This window comes from Salvelinus fontinalis, chromosome 9, assembly GCF_029448725.1.
Source record: "Salvelinus fontinalis isolate EN_2023a chromosome 9, ASM2944872v1, whole genome shotgun sequence".
NCBI classification, from domain to species: Eukaryota; Metazoa; Chordata; class Actinopteri; order Salmoniformes; family Salmonidae; genus Salvelinus; species Salvelinus fontinalis.
In genome coordinates, this window is record NC_074673.1 from 15536724 (window position 1) to 15557265 (window position 20542).

Consider the following 20542-nt stretch of genomic DNA (forward strand, 5'->3'; position numbering starts at 1 on the left):
ATTTGATTTTAAATTTTAAGGCGCAACAGCGCCTCTTCAACCTCAGGAGGCTGAAAAAATGTGGCTTGTCACCTAAAACACTCACATACTTTTAGATGCACAATCAAGAGCATCCTGTCGGACTGTATCACCGCTTAGTACGGCAACTGCACCGCCCTCAACCGCAAGGCTCTCCAGAGGGTAGTGAGGTCTGCACAACGCATCACCGGGGGCAAACGACCTGCCCTCCAGGACACCTACACCACCCGATGCCACAGGAAGGCCATAAAGATCATCAAGGACAACAACCACCCAAGCCACTGCCCGTTCACCCCGCTATCATCCAGAAGACGAGGTCAGTACAGGTGCATCAACGCTGGGACCGAGAGACTGAAAAACAGCTTCTATCTCAAGGCCATCAGTTAAACAGCCATCACTAACATACAGAGGCTGTTGCCAACATACAGACTCCAATCTCTGGCTACTTTAATAAATTGACTTAATAAACGTATCACTAGTCACTTTGAGTAACGCCGTTTTAATAATGTTTACATATCCTACATTACTCATCTCATATGTGTATATACTGTATTCTATACCATCTACTGCATCTTGCCTATGCCGTACGGCCATTGCTCATCCATATATTTATATGTACATATTGTTATTCATTCCTTTACACTTGTGTGTGTATAAGGTAGTTGTTGTGAATTTGTTAGATTACTTGTTAGATATTACTGCATTGTCGGAACTAGAAGCACAAGCATTTCGCTACACTCGCATTAACATCTGCTAACCAGGTGTATGTGACCAATAAAATTAGATTTGATGATTCGATTAATCTGATCAAAACAGTGGCAGCATGTGTAGCAGTGGTCATTTGGTTTTTGACATGCAAATGTGAAATAGGTGTATATATGCTGTTGTTCAAAATGCACAGATCGCGCTATATATATATATATACATACACACACACACACACACACACACACAAGCATGTGAACACCCCTTCAAATCAGTGACTTTGGCTATTTCAGCCACACCCGTTCCTGACAGGTGTATAAAATTGAGAGCACAGCCATGCAATCTCCATAGAACAAACATTTGTCAGTAGAATGGCCCATACTGAAGAGCTCAGTGACTTTCAACATGGCACCGTCATAGGATGCCATCTTTTCAACAAGTCAGTTTGTCAAATTTCTGCCCTGCTTGAGCTGACCCGGTCAACTGTAAGGGCTGTTATTGTGAAATGGAAACGTCTAGGAGCAACAACTGCTCAGCCGCGAAGTGGTAGGGCCACACATGCTCACAGAACGAGACCGCCTAGTGCTGAAGCGCGTAGCGTGTAAAAATCGTCTGTCCTCGGTTGCAGCACTCACTACCGAGTTTCAAACTGTCTCAGGACAAGACCTGTTCATTGGGAGCTTTATGAAATGGGTATCCATGCCCGAGCAGCCGCACACAAGCCTAAGATCACCATGTGCAATGCCAAGCGTTGGCTGAAGTGGTGTAAAGTTCGAGTCTGGGGCTTTTTTCCATGGTTTGGGCTAGGCCCCTTAGTTCCAGTGAAGGGAAATCTCAACGCTACAGCAATAACATTCTAGACGATTTTGCGCTTCCAACTTCGTGGCAACAGTTTGGGGGTTATTATTATTAATTTTTTTGCTTAACCTTTATTTAACTGGTGGGAAGGCCCTTTCCTATTTCAGCATGACAATTCCCCATGCATAAAGCGATGTCCATACAGAAATGGTTTGTGGAGTGGTTATGGAGCCCTGACCTCAACCCCATCTAACACTGTTGGGATGAATTGGAACGCCGCCTGCCTAATCGCCCAACATCAGTGCCTGACCTCACTAATGCTCTTGTGGCTGAATGGAAGCAAGTCCCTACAGCAATGTTCCAATATCAAATGAAGATCCTTTCCAGAAGAGTGGAGGCTGTTATAGCAGCAAAGGGGGGACCAACTCCATATTAATGCCAATGATTTTGGAATGAGATGTTCGACAAGCAGGTGTCCACATACTTTTGGTCGTGTAGTGTATCTTCTCAAAGAAACTACCTGTAGTTCAAAAACTTGGCATCATATTTCTGTCATGCTGCTTTGTTGACAACTCCAACCACCTCGTGCCTCAAGTATTCAGCCAATCAGTGGCCGCAACTGCCACAGACATCCGCCGAAGTAAACCACCAGGTTTGTGATTTGATTATTTTCCAGTAACCTACTGATGCAGCCATATGTACTAATCTGATTTAATCACCCTAAGCCCCATATTGATCCACTGATGATCCACTGACATGCTGTGCCAACTGTCCTGGGGCATGACTGGGCATAGAAGCAGTGGTGGGCATCTGAGTATGTCTCTGAGAGTGTTGGAGTGCCCATGAGTTTTGCCAGATACCTCATGCTGTGGGCTAGGTGGAGTTAGCGTGACACTATATAATTTAAACTTTGCAGATGATGGATGGAATGGGAGCTTTTGAGGATTTTTAACCTTTATTTAACTAGGCAAGTCAGTTAAGAACAAATTATTTACGATGACGGCCTACCCCGGCCAAACCAGGACGACGCTGGGGCAATTGTGCTCCGCACATTGGGAGTCCCAATCACGTCCGGATGTGATACAGTCCCTGGATTCAAACCAGGGACTGTAGTGACACATCACCTCACTGGAGCACGCTCACTAGTGTGAAGTTCAGAAGTGTTTCCGTTTCTTTTTGACGTGTGGGGGTTTTGCATTTTGATAAGTGGCACCCGCACATCCGATCTTCCTGGGTTTCAGGAACCTCCTGAATATTCCACTGTAGTTTATGGATCTCAAACAGCTTGCAAACATTAGGACTATTGAGGTCAAGAACTCAAGGGACGATGTGATCAACTGCTCTGGCCTTCAAATTGTGTATATATAAATAAAACCCTTACACTACACACCTGCATTATTTCTAGGCTTTTGTATTGTGTAGGGGATTTGGGAAAGGTTCAAAATATAACCTTGTTTTCCTCCGAACACTTAACTAAAGCTGTCCCAACAGTAGGTAATGGTGCAAGGCAGATTTCCACCAGTCTGTCAGCTGTCCCCGATTTGTCTCTTTAACGAGGTTACTGAAAGTGATGGCTGGGACGTGATCCCGCCCACTGCTGTGGGTGGCACCACCCAGAGGTCAGGGACAGCAGGCAGACACTTGCATAACTCCTGGTGACTGAGCTGATTGGACGTGGCTCTCTCTCCTCACTGTCAGATTAGAATCCTACACATCTAACCAGACTGGTACTGAGGGATCTGCAGAGCAGACACTCCAGGGTGACACGCATCTGTGACCGGGATGAGGAGGACACTCTCTGGGAGTATTAGCTCTTAAAGGTAAAGGACTCAACGAAACGATATAGATGTGCAAAGTAAACAGCAGTAGTAGGCCAACATCTGCAACAACCACCTTTTTTAAAGAGATTGTTTTAAAGTAGCTAATAACCTCTTGTGGTACGTTTTGAATTCCTGGTGTCCATTTATGTAAATGCTTCCATACATGCATGGTAAACAGATTGGTAATTGTAGGGCTTAGAGGGCACAGAGAATTACAACTGCCCTCCCGTCCCAGAGAGGTGGCACTCTGCCACGCCTCCCCTGGCTGGTCAGGGACATGGTCAGCCAGAACTGGGCACATCCCATTCAGCCATTGGTCTGAATCTCCTGTGCATAGTCATCCAGGCCAGCATATGACAGCACATCCCAGCCTCTCAGTGAAGGGCCCTCGTCCCCTGTGAGGGCTTCAGTAAATGTGCGTATGCAAGAAATGAATAAAATATATTTCCCAGGATATGTGAGTGGGCTGTCTGTTCCCATAAGCCTCTCTGGCAGGGAGGTGGCAGGGCGAATATGTGCAAATGTTGTATTTAGTCTGTCAGGGCACGTTTTCCGTTTCCGTCGACTGGCTTCCCTCAGGTTGTCATATTATTAAATGATTTAATATCATTGCAGTGGTTTTGACCTTAGTGTCATTACATTACAAGGGTAAACATACCATCCATACTGTGCTGCATGCCCATAAACTCAACATGGAGCTTGTGTAGCCCTGGTATTCATGACGTATTCACTAACAAAAGTTCTTAGTGCTCTTACTATTCCCCCAGTCAACCTTTGTCCCAGGTGTTACGGATGGGACTTGAGCGAGGCCTTTTTCTTCTTTCAAGCGGTTTACCTTCATGCCCATGGTGCCTTGAGAGACGCTGTCTGTTTTAGTGGGAGGAAGCACATTTATGATTATGATTAATTTCATTCACACTGTCTGAGATATGGGGAACTGGACCTGTAAAGGGGGGAAATTATGCAAACTCTACAACACACGATAACACTTAAATAATAATATTATTTCTCATTTGTCCTATTTTAGGACGATGTATACATGTGTATTATATACATTTGTGATTTGAAATATGTTTTTTTGCATATCCCAACAGCCCCTGAGACCCTCAGAGTGGGGTCACAGCCATGGTCTGCCATTTATTAACGGCGAGCCTGGAGCATTTAGGGTTAAGTGCCTTGTTCAAGGGCACATCGACAGATTTTTCACCTTGTCGGCTCGGGGCTTAAAACTAGTAACTGTTCAGTTACTAGCAACTGTTCAGTTACGCTTTAACCATTAGGCTACCTACCTTGAAGTCTAAAGAAAAACATAATCTTAATTTAGGTATACTGGCTGGTTGTGTAATGTAATGAATGTTTATTTCATTTGAAATAAAATTCAGACACTACCTTTCAAACCAAGCCAAACTAAGTCCATTATTAAAATATTTACTATTAAAATATGATTGTTTCTAGCTCACTTGGCTGTGTTAAATGCAGTGGTTGTAATTGTACAATAGGAGATGCGAGCAGGTGCAACTTTGACTAGGAGTGGTTTGAACAAAGGCATCAGCGTAGCACTTTACTCACATTGCTCTCCAATCACAAGATTGGTCTTGTGAATACTTGATGGTTTTCCTCTCTGACGGTTTTCCTCTCGCTCAGGGGCCATATGTTTCCTAAACTTGTGCCCTATTTTCCTGATTAGGAGCAGAAGTCAAGCATATTGTGAGCAGAAGTTTTACTGCAAATGTCTTGTTCTCAGGAAAACATTTAAATCTGTTTCACTGAATATTCAAACTCCACAACACTCAGATGAATATATAATCGAAGGGATAAAGGTTTGCATAGACAGAGACTATCAGAATGACCGTAATGAAAGGTCATGTGATGACATGCATTAATTAGTCCTAGTGTTTTATAAGACCTCTCAACTTGATTTGTCTCTTGATATTTCACAGCAGATTCATCTCTGCAGTCAGGTCTATATCATCAAGATCATTTTGAATAATTTTCGTGTTTTGAAGGACGTTTGTACAGAACTAGTAACAATTCTTAATTATGACCCAGAATACCTTGGACCATGTGTCAAACCACGTATGGCCCATTCAATCCGGCCCGCAAGTGGTTTGAGTACAAAAAATATATGTACTTTTTGAAATTACTTAACCCAAATCGAAACTGTGGAGAAATGATAATGGAACTACATGTCTAGTCTTTTTGCTATATTCATCTAGCTAACAGTAATTTCTAGTCTTCTCACTATATCCAGTTTGCTAACAGTCATCGAAACAAAAGCTAGAAAGTCAGGGAGCATCGGAAATTCCAAAAGCGACGGATAGAGATTTTTTGGGGCAAGGAAATATAATCAATTTTGAGTGCGGTACTCCGAACCGGTGAAGACCGGATGCGGCCTGTGGGGAAAAATAAGTTTGACACTCCTGCCTTAGACATATGGTACCCCCTTATCCAGGTAACACCTAAGGTCCAGATTATATACAATAATGCTTCAAAATAAACAGAATTACCAGAATTGGACAATGAAGATAAATCATACTAAGGGGAAGATTGTTACAATGAACTTAAATGTTCAAAGTCATGACTGAGAGAATGTATTGTTCGTATTATAAGTCAGATAATTGCAGCACAGTAGTACTGTCTCGCTCTACCACAGCTTCCAGGAAGTCACTCTCTGAGCAATTACATTTTCCTGATCTCTTTTATAAGAGAAATTAAATTGTATCAGCAATGCTGTAACTTGATTAGCTCATAAATCGTATCTTATGTTTCAATCAAGCAGTATGAACATGCAGGAAGAAATATCTATTTGAAGTGCATAATATTGATTTCAGGATGTAGCTAGTATACTCAAGGCTTTAGTTGTTGAGCTAAATTATGAGTCAGTAGCCAGTCATGTTTCCTGCTTGTCAAATTACATGTGTGGAATGGTGTGTGTGTGTGTGTGGTGTGTGTGCGAGAGCCTCCTGACAGGCCTTGTGGGTAATCCTCAGACATGATGGATAATGATGGTGTCCTGACTCCAGAGGGAGGTGATCCATACCCCACAGAGGGGGATTTAGGACAGATGAACAGAGTGAAATACGATGCCCATTTGGACAGATGCAGTAGGCTGTCACACCATGTGAGCACATCAGGATGAGCTACAAATGGTGTCTGATAGTTGAAAATAACAATAGCTTATTATTTAAAAAATAATGGCTTAACACTTGAATGAGTTTCACTTGCTTTCCTAGGTGAGAACCTTATACTTTCGAGGTGTACTGCAAATGGTTCATCATTATTCACACTTGAGAAAATAGGTGGGAAGACCATCTGTTCCAATTATGATGAAATGAATAATTTCGGAGCTGAGGCACAAGGCTGCAAGAACAGCAGCACTTCAACACCACTGGGCCACAATAATTATTGTACAAGAGGGAACTTTCTCTGTGATTTTGAAGTTCTGTACACAAACAGATAAAACAAAGGCCTTGGCGAGAGAGAATTTTCAGAGCTCTGAGAACTTTCCTTTAAATCCTCTCATTTGAGTGGGAGTGTTTGCTTTAAAGTGCAAAGCCTGCTGGGAGACACTCTACGAAGCCTTAGAGGACCCAACCAGAGGAATTTGCTGCCACTATTTTGACTTAATTCTTGTCCTAGTGCGGAAATGCTTGTTTAGTTTCCAAACTCAAAAAAACAATGTATTTCTCCTTATTATTGATTAATCTGCCGTGCACATCTCAATCTTCCTCCGTGTGCACAGCCCATATGATCCCTGGCAGCCTACACTCCACGATTTGTAAACAAACCAAAAAGCCAGGGATGTATTCATTACGTCTTGCAATGGAAAACATTTATCTTTTAAGAATCAAACAAGAGAAAACCGAACGGAACGGGGAGGGACCTACCTGAATTTGTCCAATAAACTCTGTTTTAATTGCAAAACGGTTTCTGTTGCAAAACGTTTTGCAACCCACAACGTTTTGTAACAATCGTGTAATAAATACACCCCTGGATCAGGGTAGCTTCGCTAATAGCTATGGGGCACAGCTAACGACTAGGCAGAGGACCATCCAATCTCGTTCTCCCTCTTCTGCAACATAATCAAATGATCAAGGATGAATACAGAGTTTAGCATTAATACTAGCTAGCTAGCTACTGTACTTGAAGCCATCTACAGCAGGTACCTGGCTAGCTAACGAAACAACAGCTGGAACGACCTAGCTGCAATGTTTACAAGTATCCCCACTAGCTGGCCACTAGACAACCAATATTACAGTTGGCCCCAAAACCTTTTGTAGGGAGCCAAGAAAAGCAACTATTGCCTGAATCAGTGATGGACACTATCTGGAATGTGGACAAATATTTTTATAGCTAGATAATAATACAATAGTCCAACTTCTTGCACACTTGTCTTTGATGAGCGGGTTAGGATAAGGCTGTTACTTGGTCAAATCATGAATCAGACTCTGTACCAGAGGCATTGCCTATCAATAAACATGTTACAATGTATACCCTTCATGTGATATGTATTCAATGCATGTTCCTTATTATTTACTTCATGCAGATATTACACTATTGATGTTTATGGAGTACAAAATTACTAGTTAGCTTGTATTCTCCAAATAATAACGCAAGTGTTCCTGTAACAACAGAATGTGTATACTGTAATATAGGTTATATCTAAAAACACATTTACTTGCAAACTTTGTCTAAATTGTTCATCTGCACTTTTCTTCAAGTAAATGTGTTTTTGTAAAATTTTCTGTGGAAATAAGTAGTCCTAGTGCATAGAGTTGTATGGTTTGTTTTACTTTGCAGTCATTGGTTTAGGTTTGACATTTTAAAGTGAAAAATCTGAGTCTCAGCATCACGCTGTTACTGTGGAATTGCCTGCATCTATCTGGCCGTGGTTTAACTTCTGTGGCTATGCAGAGTAGAGGGGGGCTGGGATGGGTAGCTTTAAAATGGCATATAGGTAACTACAATATTAATAGAGGACAAAATGTTACTACTAAATACAGAAGTGCAAAATTGAAGGATTAACTAATTTCACTTGCTATTAGCACTAATATAATTATGACCTGAATTGTAGTTTGCATGTTTTCATATTCCTTTGCAGCATTTTGTATCACATTGGCCAACAAGCACATTCCTTTTGGCAGCTAGGTTTATTACTGTAGAGACACCTTGCAGATTTTGGAGACGGCTTCGCATTTGGTAACAAAACGAAGGTGATCTGGTAGTGCATCTGATTTAATCACTGAGCTATTTAACTTAATTTAAATGGATGTACTTCACCACACAGTTAACGATGCTAGCTAGCCAGCTAAACTTGTTTAGTTACTGTAGTGTGCAACTGGGTCATTCTCACAACGGACGTTTGACCAACAAAATCGCAAGTGTCATTTTCCACAGAATTTCCTCTTGGATCACTGAGATTAGCATTTGTATTTATCTATTTTATCATGTTTTTTAAATCAGCTATTATGTATTTTACCACAATTTCTACAAAATTCTCATTACTGCAACAGTCCATAAAAGTTGTCTAATGTTTTAACATTGCTCCCCTAATGAAAATACCTGAGTTAAACATGACACTGAAAATACAAATATAAAAAAGGAAATGGTTTAAAACATTTAAACATTTCCCAGTTAGTTTTTAGCAGTTAGCACAGAATATTTTTAGAAACAGCAGGTTTTTAAAGGTCCAAAGAGTTTGGACTGCTTCGTGTTTTCCTTTTTGACATGGAAAAATATTGCGATACATGTATGGTCCCTGCCCTATAGATGACCACATCCTTCCACACTGTGTTGTATCCTACACACTTCTGTCACCTCTCCTCTCTGAACACACACACACACAAACAGAGGAGTCTGGAGGGCATGTCAGCCAATGTTGCATTCTAATGGGAGAGTGACCTCTTAAAATGACCAACCAAGAACTCACAACCTCTGCAGTTTTCTGGCCACTAATGTGACCATCTGCATGACGTAGTTTTCTTGTGCTGGCTACTGGATCAAGATATTACCATACGTTAGAAAACCATACGTAAAAAGATGAATCCATGCTTGTCAATTGTGCACAAAATTTGACCATCTGATGATAACTAAGTTCTTTTGCTGTGTTCTCATGAATGGATAACAAAACAAAATGGTTTTAAAATTTGAGGTTCATGATGATGTAGCTATAAATTCTACCAATGCTGATAATATTCCTGTTCATCATCGCCACTCTTTTTGTGATGAAGCTCTATAGACTGTGAGGGTATCTATATTGTCCTACTCCAGCTGAGCAGACATTGAAAACAAGCCAGCATGTTCTCAGCAAGGTCACTTCAGCCTGCCGTTTCCCATGATGACATCAGTGTTTGGTGGCAGTTGCTCTCACTGGTGACAGAGTGACATACTTTTTTGGGCTGTACCTTGGCGCTCACAAACCCCAACCACCTCCCCTACCCTATCAAGTACACTAGGCTCTCAGTGATCTAAGGGGGTAGGGGTACTGTACAGGTTGAGGGAGAATAAATACCCCCCAAGCCATGACTGTAAGACACATGCGTAGAAGGCCTCAGACAACCTATACCCCCATAAATGTAATGGCGCCAGAGGGGATGGCTGCCGTTTTTATGGGCTCTTAATCAAACGTGCTGTTTTTTTTGCATTGTCTGTAATTTATTTTGTACATAATGTTGCTGCTACCGTCTCTTATGACCGAAAAGATCTTCTGGACATCAGAACAGCGATTACCCACCTTGAACTGGACAAAGAATTGAGTCGAACGAGAGGGATTTACTCAATACACACGACGACGTGTCACGTTCCTGACCTTATTTTCCATTGTTTAACTTTGTTTCGTTGGTCAGGACGTGAGCTGGGTGGGTAGTTTGTGTGTTTCTATGTGGGGTTAAATGTGTTGCCTGATATGGTTCTCAATTAGGGGCAGGTGTTTGACGTTTCCTCTGAGAACCATATTAAGGTAGGCTGTTCTCACTGTTTGTTGGTGGGTGATTGTTCCTGTGTCTGTGTGTCGCACCACACGGGACTGTTTCGTTTTCGTTCGTGTATGTGTTCGTTCCTGTTAGTACGTTATGTTCTCTAGTTCAGGTTTGTTCACATCGTTTATTGTTTTGTAGTTTTCCAAGTGTTCTTCGTGTTCGTCTTTTTTAAATAAATTCATCATGTATTCACAGCACGCTGCGTTTTGGTCCAATCCCTACTCCTCCTCTTCAGACGAAGAGGAGGAGAGCAACCGTGACAACGAGGCCATCATCCCCGTCATTCAGAGGAGAAAAAGACTGCGATATCGCGGAAGGAGATCGGGGTGCCTTGTAAGGATCTGGCGACGAGTGGCTAATCTGCCTTTGCCATCGTTACTATTGGCTAATGTACAATCGCTGGATAATAAAGTGGGTAATCTACAAGCGCGTATATCCTATCAACGGGACATTAAAAACTGTAATATCTTATGTTTTACCGAGTCGTGGCTGAACAACGACATGAATAACACAGCTGGTGGGTTACACACTGTATCGGCAGGATGGAACAGCAGCCTCTGGCAAGACAAAGGGTGGCGGTCTATGTATATTTGTAAACAGCAGCTGGTGCCTATTATCTAAGAAAGTATTGAGGTTTTGCTCGCCTGAGGTAGTGTGGTCTACAGCTTGTCATAAGCCTGGTTTGCTAACTACCTTTCTCAAAGAGTGCAGTGTATAAAGTCTGAAAATCTGCTGTCTCAGCCACTGCCTGTCACCAAGGGAGTACCCCAAGGCTCAATCCTAGGCCCCACGTTCTTTTCAATTTACATCAACAACATAGCTCAGGCAGTAGGAAGCTCTCTCATCCATTTTATATGCAGATGATAGTCTTCTACTCAGCTGGCCCCTCCCCGGATCTTGCGTTAAATGCTCTACAACAAAGCTTTCTTAGTGTCCAACAAGCTTTCGCTACCCTTAACCTTGTTCTGAACACCTCCAAAACAAAGGTCATGTGGTTTGGTAAGAAGAATGCCCCTCTTCCCACAGGTGTTATTACTACCTCTGAGGGTTTAGAGCTTGAGGTAGTCACCTCGTACAAGTACTTGGGAGTATGGCTAGACAGTACATTCTCCTTCTCTCAGCACATACCAAAGCTGCAGGCTAAAGTTAAATCTAGACTTGGTTTCCTCTATCGTAATCGCTCATCTTTCACCCTAGCTGCCAAACTAACCCTGATTCAGATGACCATGCTAGATTACGGAGACATAATTTATAGATCGGCAGGTAAGGGTGCTCTTTACCATTCGGCCATCAGATTTGCCACCAATGCTCCTTATAGGACACATCACTGCACTCTATACTCCGCTGTAAACTGGTCATCTCTGTATACCCGTCTCAAGACCCGCTGGTTGATGCTTATTTATAAAAACTCTCTTAGGCCCCCCCCTATCTGAGATATCTACTGCAGCCCTCATTCTCCACATACAACACCCGTTCTGCCAGTCACATTCTGTTAAAGGTCTCCAAAGCACACACATCCCTGGGTCGCTGCTCCTTTCAGTTCGCTGCAGCTAGCGACTGGAACGAGCTGCAACAAACACTCAAACTGGACAGTTTTATCTCAATCTCTTCATTCAAAGACCCAATCATAGACACTCTTACTGACGGTTGTGGCTGCTTTGCATGATGTATTGTTGTCTCTACCTTCTTGACCTTTGCGCTGTTGACTTTGCCCAAAATAAATGTAAAATAAAAAAATTTGATACTCTATTGACCAAGAGAGTTTTCATCTATATTCTTCATAGCTGTCCATTTACCACCACAAACCGATGCTGGCACTAGGACCGCACTCAATGAGCTGTATACGGCCATAAGCAAACAAACTCACAGTTCCTAGTGGCCGGGGACTTTAATGCAGGAAAACTTAAATCCGTTTTACCTGATTTCTACCAGCATGTTAAATGTGCAACCAGGGGGGGAAAAAAACTCTAGACCACATTTACTCCACACACAGAGATGCGTACAAAGCTCTCCCTCGCCCTCCATTTTGTAAATCTGACCATAATTCTATCCTCCTGGTTCCTGCTTACAATCAAAAACTAAAGCAGGAAGCTCCAGTGACTTTGTCAATAAAAAAATGGTCACATGACTCAGATGCTAAGCTACAGGACTGTTTTGCTAGCACAGAAGGAATATGTTCCGGGATTGGCTTCATCAATATGTGCTGTTATGACGTGGCCTTTTCTGTGTATAGATCGTGGCATCTCTCTCTCTCACTCACTCACTCACTCACATTCTGTTATCTCAGGTCGTAAATTCCTGGCAGAGATTCTCTCCCCCTGGCCATGCAGAAAGAGACACATAGAGAGAACAAAGGATTTCAAATGGCAAACTCCTGAATCCCCAAAATGGGGATTTGATACAAAATGTCCACTTGTGAGAACGTGGGAATGGTCCGTGGACACTTAAGGTATGGGTATGACTGTAACGGCTTTCTTCTTCCTCCTCTGGTCTTCCGATCCTTCCTACTACTCCTCATCAATGCGCAGCGTAGTACGTATCCATAATGACTTTTAATAAGAATGAAATACGACAAAATACAAACTAACAAAGTGAAACGAAAAGGAAAACCGTAAACAGTTCTGTCTGGGACAGACACACAAAGACTGAAAATAACCACCCACAAAACCCAACAGAAAACAGGCTACCTAAATATGGTTCCCAATCAGGGGCAACGATTGACAGCTGCCTCTGATTTGAGAACCATATCAGGCCAAACACAGAAATAGAAAAACTAACAGACAACCCACCCAACTCACGCCCTGACCATACTAAAACAAAAGACAAAACAAAGGAACTAAGGTCAGAACGTGACTGACGAGTGTGTTTCATTTGGTGACCTCAGAGAGGACAGGAAACACATAACTATATCTCTGAATGTGTACACTTCTCAATTATGGGGTTTGCATCTAATTATTGTATAAAATGAATGAGTAAAGATTCAACTATTTGTGAAATGATGTAACGTGATGTTAAACCTTTAATGTGAGAGAATTGTATTCCCTTTTAAGTTGAACTGAGTCATTGGCCCGCCCCCGTGAGCAGACATGATCTGGCATCATAGAACCTCCTTTTCTATTGTTACGAATAAAACCCCCTCCTTAGAAAATCCACTTCAGACCAAGCGTACCTCGATGGACACCAAGAGGGCACAGGTTTGAGTTTAGACTAAGCAAACCCACAGCGTGAGCTGTGATTGCGAATAGTTATTGAATTCCTAACCATACCACGTGGAACATTGGCTACATGGCTGGAAATGGCTAAACTCTGAGACATTTACATTTACATTTACATTTTAGTCATTTAGCAGACGCTCTTATCCAGAGCGACTTACAGTAGAGTGGATACATGTTATTACATACTGAGACAAGGATATCCCTACCGGCCAAACCCTCCCTAACCCGGACGACGCTATGTCAATTGTGCGTCGCCCCACGGACCTCCCGGTTGCGGCCGGCTGCGACAGAGCCTGGGCGCGAACCCAGCCCAGCCTGGGCGTGAACCCAGAGACTCTGGTGGCGCAGCTAGCACTGCGATGCAGTGCCCTAGACCACTGCCCCACCCGGGAGGCCTTAGACCGCTGCGCCACTCAGGAGCTCTTACAGCTTTAATAACTTAATCTCTGAACAATTCTTCTTCAATCACAGTATATATATATATATATACACACACACACACACACAAAACGTCTCATCACTTCTGAAAAGGTACTGATGCATTATGACCCTGAACTGCCAGTGAAGTTGGCTTGTGATGAGTCTCTTTATGGCTTAGGGGCCATCCTTTTACACACACTATATGGCAAGCGCGAGACTATCAATCCCTATAGAATAAGAGCAAATCTTCGATACTAATTACTAGTCTGCAGCTAGAAATTATGTCAACCTGGGATGTGAAGACCGACAACCGCCGAAACAACATCTATTCTATGACAACATTTCTGAATGGTACTCTGAAGTATCCATTCTAACCACAAAATATTTTGATCTTCAGGGAAGCAGAGGGAGAGACGCTGTTGAACGAACTCTTCGTAGACGGACCGGATTCCAACAGAAATCATGACGACACACTGGGCGTCAATATATATTGATTGCAATTATTCCCGAAGGAGTGAGCGTTCATGTGCAAAGGATTAGCATTTCAATTAATATAATTATCAACTGTGTAGTGATTCCTTTTTGTCTTTCCCGCATGTTCTCAGTCCACCCCCCCACTTCCTTTTGTCCACCAAGCCATCATATCGGCTTAGCCCACTAGGGAACCTCCCCTATCATTTCCTTGTAACCATATCTACTGTTTGTGTATGCATTTCTGTGATTATTCAGTTAGTAAATAAATAATTAAGCCAATTGGTGTATGTATGATTCATAGTAAAGGCTGGGTTCGTGCAGATAACCAACAATTTGCGACGTTTGGAATGAGACTAACGTGAGGTAAAGAATCATTCATTAATAAGAAGAGTCATTTATCAGATATTAAAATATCCGAAGAGTTATATTAGGAAAATTATAACTTTGTAATCTGAAGATTTTCCTTGGTGCCCCGACTAGTTAATTACATTTACATGATTCGTTTAATCACGTAATAATAATTAGAGAATTGATTTGATAAAACAAGTCTCCACTTTTAATGATGCCAAAGACACGACAGTGCATCGATGACGTCACCCCCACAGTGACTGTACGTACATACCCCAACCAGAAGCCATGGATTACAGGCAACATCCACACTGAGCTAAAGGGTAGAGTTGCCGCTTTCAAGGAGCGGGACTCTAACCCAGAACGTTATAGGAAATCCCCAATGCCCTCCGACGAACCATCAAACATTCAAAGCGTCAACACAGGACTAAGCTCGAATCGTACTACACTGGGTCGGACGCTCGTCGGATGTGGCAGGGCTTGCAAACTATTACAGACTACAAAGGGAAGCACAGCCGCGAGCTGCCCTGTGACACAAGCCTAACAGACGAGCTAAATTAATTCTATGCTCGCTTCGAGGCAAGGAACACTGAAACATGAATAAGAGCATCAGCTGTTCCAGACGACTGTGTGATCACGCTCTCTGCAGCCGATGTGAATGTTGACCTGTTTAAAAATCTTACAAGGCCCCAGGGCCAGACGGATTACCAGGATGTGTACTCTGAGCATGCGCTGACCAACTGGCAAGTGTCTTCACTGACATTTTCAACCTCTCCCTGTCAGAGTCTGTAATACCAACATGTTTCAAGCAGACCACCGTAGTCCCTGTGCCCAAGAACACTAAGGTAACCTGCCTAAATGACTACCGACCAGTAGCACTCAGGTTTGTAGCCATGAAGTACTTTGAAGGGCTGGTCATGGCTCACATCAACATCATTATCCCAGAAACCCTAGACCTACTGCAATTTGCATACCGCCCCAACAGATCCACAGATTGTGCAATTTATCTTGCACTCCACACTGCCCTTTCACACCTGGACAAAAGGAACACCTATGTGAAAATGCTATTCGTTGACTACAGCTCAGCATTCAACACCATAGTGCCCTCAAAGCTCATCACTAAGCTAAGGACCCTGGGACTTAACAACCCCTCTACAACTGGATCCTGGACGAGACAGGCTATGGGGAGGAGGTCAGAGACCTGGCCGTGTGGTGCCAGGACAACAACCTCTCCCTCAACGTGATCAAGACAAAGGAGATGATTGTGGACTACAGAAAAAGGAGGACCGAGTATGCACCCATTCTCATCGACAGGGCTGTAGTGGAGTTTCAAGTTCCTTGGTGTCAACATCACCAATAAACTATCATGGTCCAAGCACACCAATACTGTCGTGAAGAGGGCACGACAAAACCTATTCCCCATCAGGAGACTGTAAAGATTTGGCATGGGTCCTCAGATCCTCAAAATGTTCTACAGCTGCACCATCAAGAGCATCCTGACTGGCTGCATCACTGCCTGGTATGGCAACTGCTCGGCCTCCGACCTTAAGGCACTACAGTGGGTAGTGCGTACGGCCCAGTACATCACTGGGGCAAAGCTTCCTGCAATCCAGAACCTCTATACCAGGCGGTGTCAGAGGAAGGCCCTAAAATTGTCCAGGACTCTAGCCACCCTAGTCATAGACTGTTCTATTTGCTACCGCACGGCAAGTGGTCCCGGAGCGCCATGTCTAGGCCCAAGAGGCTTCTGAACAGCTTCTACCACCAAGCCATAAGACTCCTGAACATATAATCAAATGGCTACCCAGACTATTTGCATTGCCCCCCCCCCCCCCTTTTACGCCGCTGCTACTCTCTGTTTATTATCTATGCATAGTCACTTCAATAACTCTACCTACATGTACATATTACCTCAACTTTTTTGCCCCCGCAAACTGACTCTGTACCAGTACCCCCTGTATATAGCCTCGCTATTGTTATTTTACTGCTGCTTTTTAATTATTTGTTACTTTTTTATTTATCATTTTTCTTAACTGCATTGTTGGTTAAGGGCTTGTAAGTAAGCATTTCACTAAGGTCGACTACACCTGTTGTATAAGGCGCATGTGACAAATAACATTTGATTTGACTATGTTAACTTCATGACTGTAAATTACTTCAAACTCATGCACTACTTGTGTAATTGGTAGCTTTTGGCATCAAGACAACAGCAAAGTGTTCCATTCCCATGTGGCTACTTTTTCCAGTCCAAAACACTACTGTCCATTGAAGCCTTCATAAATGCCTGCACGGCTCACCTCTTTTCCACATGATTAACCACAGAGGTCCACTATGGCTCAGAGGTGTGTTGGGGGCCTGAGCCAGGCCAAATATGTTACATACAGAACTATACAGCCTGCCTAGAGCACAGGGTAAACATTTACCCGGCTCTTACGGCTGCTCATGAATTTGAGGTGAGAAAAAGACACTGAACAATTTTTATTTTTATTTTTTCAATATATTTTTCTCCAACTACACTGTGAATGCCATTACCAAGCTGAAAATTACAAGCCATACATCAGAGCCAGTGTGTGGAAGAAGCAATTACCTGTTCTCAGCTTTACATATTTACAATAATTTACTGGAAATAGGATTGTGTAGAATTATTTCATCTCATAGATTTTGCAGATTGTATGAAATATAATTTAATACATTAATACAGTTACTCAACAGGCGGAATGCACACATCTCCTTCATTGAGCTTTGAAAACTACGTAATATTGTCCATTTCCCATAGGGATACTATACTGTTGTTGACAGTTTGGAGAAAAATACTTCAGATAGCTAGCAACAACGACAAGAAACTGCCATGTGGGGAATCGTAAGTGCCTCGTTTCATCTAATTTCATCTTGTTCTTGAAACCATGTCTTATTTTGACTGATTTCATGTCGGAAGTTTACATACACTTAGGTTGGAGTCATTAAAACTAGTTTTTCAACCACTCCACAAATTTCTTGTTCACAAACTATAGTGTTGGCAAGTTGGTTAGGACATCTACTTTGCATGACAAGTCATTTTTCCAACAATTGTTAATTGACAGATTATTTCACTTATAATTCACTGTAACACAATTCCAGTGGGTCAGAAGTTTACATTAACTGAGTTGACTGTGCCTTTAAACAGCTTGGAAATTCTTAATGCTACAGCATACAATGACATTCTAGACGATTCTGTGCTTCCAACTTTGTGGCAGAAGTTTGGGGAGGCTCGCTCCTGTTTCAGCATGACAATTCCCCCATGCACAAAGCGAGGTCCATTCAGAATTGTTTTTTTCGAGATTGGTGTGGGAGAACTTGACTGGCCTGCATAGAGCCGTAACCTCAACCCTATCAAACACCTTTTGGGATGAATTGGAATGCCGACTGTGAGACTAATCGCCCAACATCAGTGGCCAACCTCACTAATGCTATTGTGGCTGATTGAAGGCAGGTCTCCGCAGCAATGCTCCAACATCTATTGGAAAGCCTTACCAGAAGAGTGGAGGCTGTTATAGAAGCAAAGGGGGGACCAACCCCATATTTATGCCCATGATTTTGGAACGAGATGTTTGACGAGCAGATGTCCATATACTTTTGGTCAAATAGTGTATATTTAATCAGAGTATTATTGTGCTGTCAGGAGACCCTGCGTACTGAACCCTTCATGTCAACATCCTCCTCAGATATAGTTGTGCCCTCAGAGTAGCAAATGTTGGGGTCCCAGTCGTGGCAGAGATGAATGACTTAGTACTGAGAGAGAGTGCAATGTAGTGGCTATAATTAAATAACCTCGGCCGATAATTAGCATTCAGTAATTACCTGCGCCGAGCCCTTCATCACTTGCTGTGCTTTGTGAAGTCATTTCATCACTCGCTGTAAATACCTCAGTAACTTTCCACTGGGTTGCGTTCTTTTAGCTCACAATACTGGTGTTGAGTGAAAAAGATTATCCTATTGTCCAGACAATGTGATATAGTAGGACTAACCTGTTTGGTATTGCTGCTTCAGTAGACGACCAGAAAAGTTGAAATATGCATGTGTATTATCATTTAGTTTGAGGCCTCAGTAACACATAGCAGCGTTTCACATGATGGATCATTTCAAATGCTAATGTTTTCCCGGAAGTGTGCCTGTTTATAATGCTGAATACAATGACTTTTCACCACCTGGTATAAATCTCTTTAATGTAAGCTATGTGAAGTATGCGGCAACGTCATGAATGTAAATAATATTCTTTCTATTGCCCAGCCACACATTTTATCTCCTCCTCTTCTCTCCTACTGAAGTGCCCCAAAAGGATAAGGACAGTGAAGAAAAAGCAGGGGAGTCCCTGTCAGACTCCTCCCTGTTCGTCCGCTGGGGTCATGACCTTGGTCCTGAGAGTCGCCGGGTGGCGCTGAAGAAGTTCCAGTACTACGGCTACAATGGCTACCTCAGTGACCGCCTCTCTCTGACCAGACCCATCCCAGACCTCAGACCTGATGGGTCAGTGACCTTTGACCTTTCTGTTGGTTCTTTTTTATCATCCATTTAAAACAAATATTTATACAAGTTGTTTTTTCATATCTTGTCTGTTTGCGGTTTCTCCTCAGGTGCAGAAACATGTCGTACCCCTCCAATCTCCCCCAAGTCAGTATCATCTTTATCTTTGTGAACGAGGCCCTGTCGGTCATCCTGCGCTCCATCCACACAGCCATGAACAGAACTCCCTCCCACCTCCTCAAGGAGATCATCCTGGTTGATGACAACAGCAACAATGGTAACTCCTATATTCTTACCAAATGTAGCCTACAAAATATACAAACTGCATTGCATACAGGAAGCCATTCAGGCTGCTTACTAGCAAGCATAAATGCATGCCTACACACTATGTATTTACATCATCATACATAGATCAATTCACACTTGACATGCTTGAGGACGAAGAGTACATCAGAATTTTCTCTTTAATGTTCTTAAAAAATGTATCTACCCCTATACACATTTACAATATCAAAAACAAAATTGCTGGTGTTGCTTGCCAATTTAATGGATTACTTTCACACAGCTCCCAATTAACTTATTTGTTATCCTAGTTATTTCAGCAGGACAGACCTGCATACTGATCAGCTATAGAGCCAGAGGGAAGTGAGAAGATTTAAAGGCTCTGTTTTACCTAGACTGATCAAGGTGTTTGAGCTGCATACTTGACTGAACATGTATCATATTATGGTGACAAATGAGGGTCAAACGAGTCCGGCAGAGGGATAAAGAAAAAAACAGGCTGCCTCTTTTGAATTAATATTTTTATTAAGGCCTCCTATTTCAGGCTATAAACATTGAATCATTAGATTAAAAAGAGAGGAGCATCCGTAATGCAAATGAATTGGAAAACGGAACCGTAGCCCAGAGGGCTCTCAGTATTACTGAGAGTGGAAATGAAGCTATAAAATGTTCCTTTGTGGCCGTTGATATTCTAATTAATTCATTGGCAGTTGGCTCACTTTGAACAATGAGACACTTCCCGTTCTGTACAGTTTCAGTCTGGCTAACAGCTACCCATCCTTAGTGGGGTTCCTCATAAGGTCAGCTGGGGTTAATTCCCATGACAATCCAATTAATCTAATCGACCTTAGTCCTCTTATTTGTACTCTTAATTTCTAAATTAGTTAAATTACTGTATTTTCACCACTAACTATCGCTGTATATAACTTGGTTAATCCTAATCAGTTCATGGTTGTATGATGAATACTGCTATACATAACATGTC

At 42.4% G+C, this 20542-nt stretch overlaps 1 protein-coding gene across 1 annotated transcript in view; it reads left to right on the forward strand.

Moving 5' to 3' along the window:
- The window catches only part of LOC129862146 (polypeptide N-acetylgalactosaminyltransferase 18-like), a 77073-nt gene that overhangs the window by 22179 nt on the left and 34352 nt on the right, over positions 1-20542 (forward strand). The window contains exons 2-3 of the mRNA XM_055933526.1: positions 19080-19278; positions 19386-19552. Of these exons, the coding sequence (XP_055789501.1) occupies positions 19080-19278; positions 19386-19552 (366 nt within the window). The remainder of the gene's footprint in view (positions 1-19079; positions 19279-19385; positions 19553-20542) is intronic.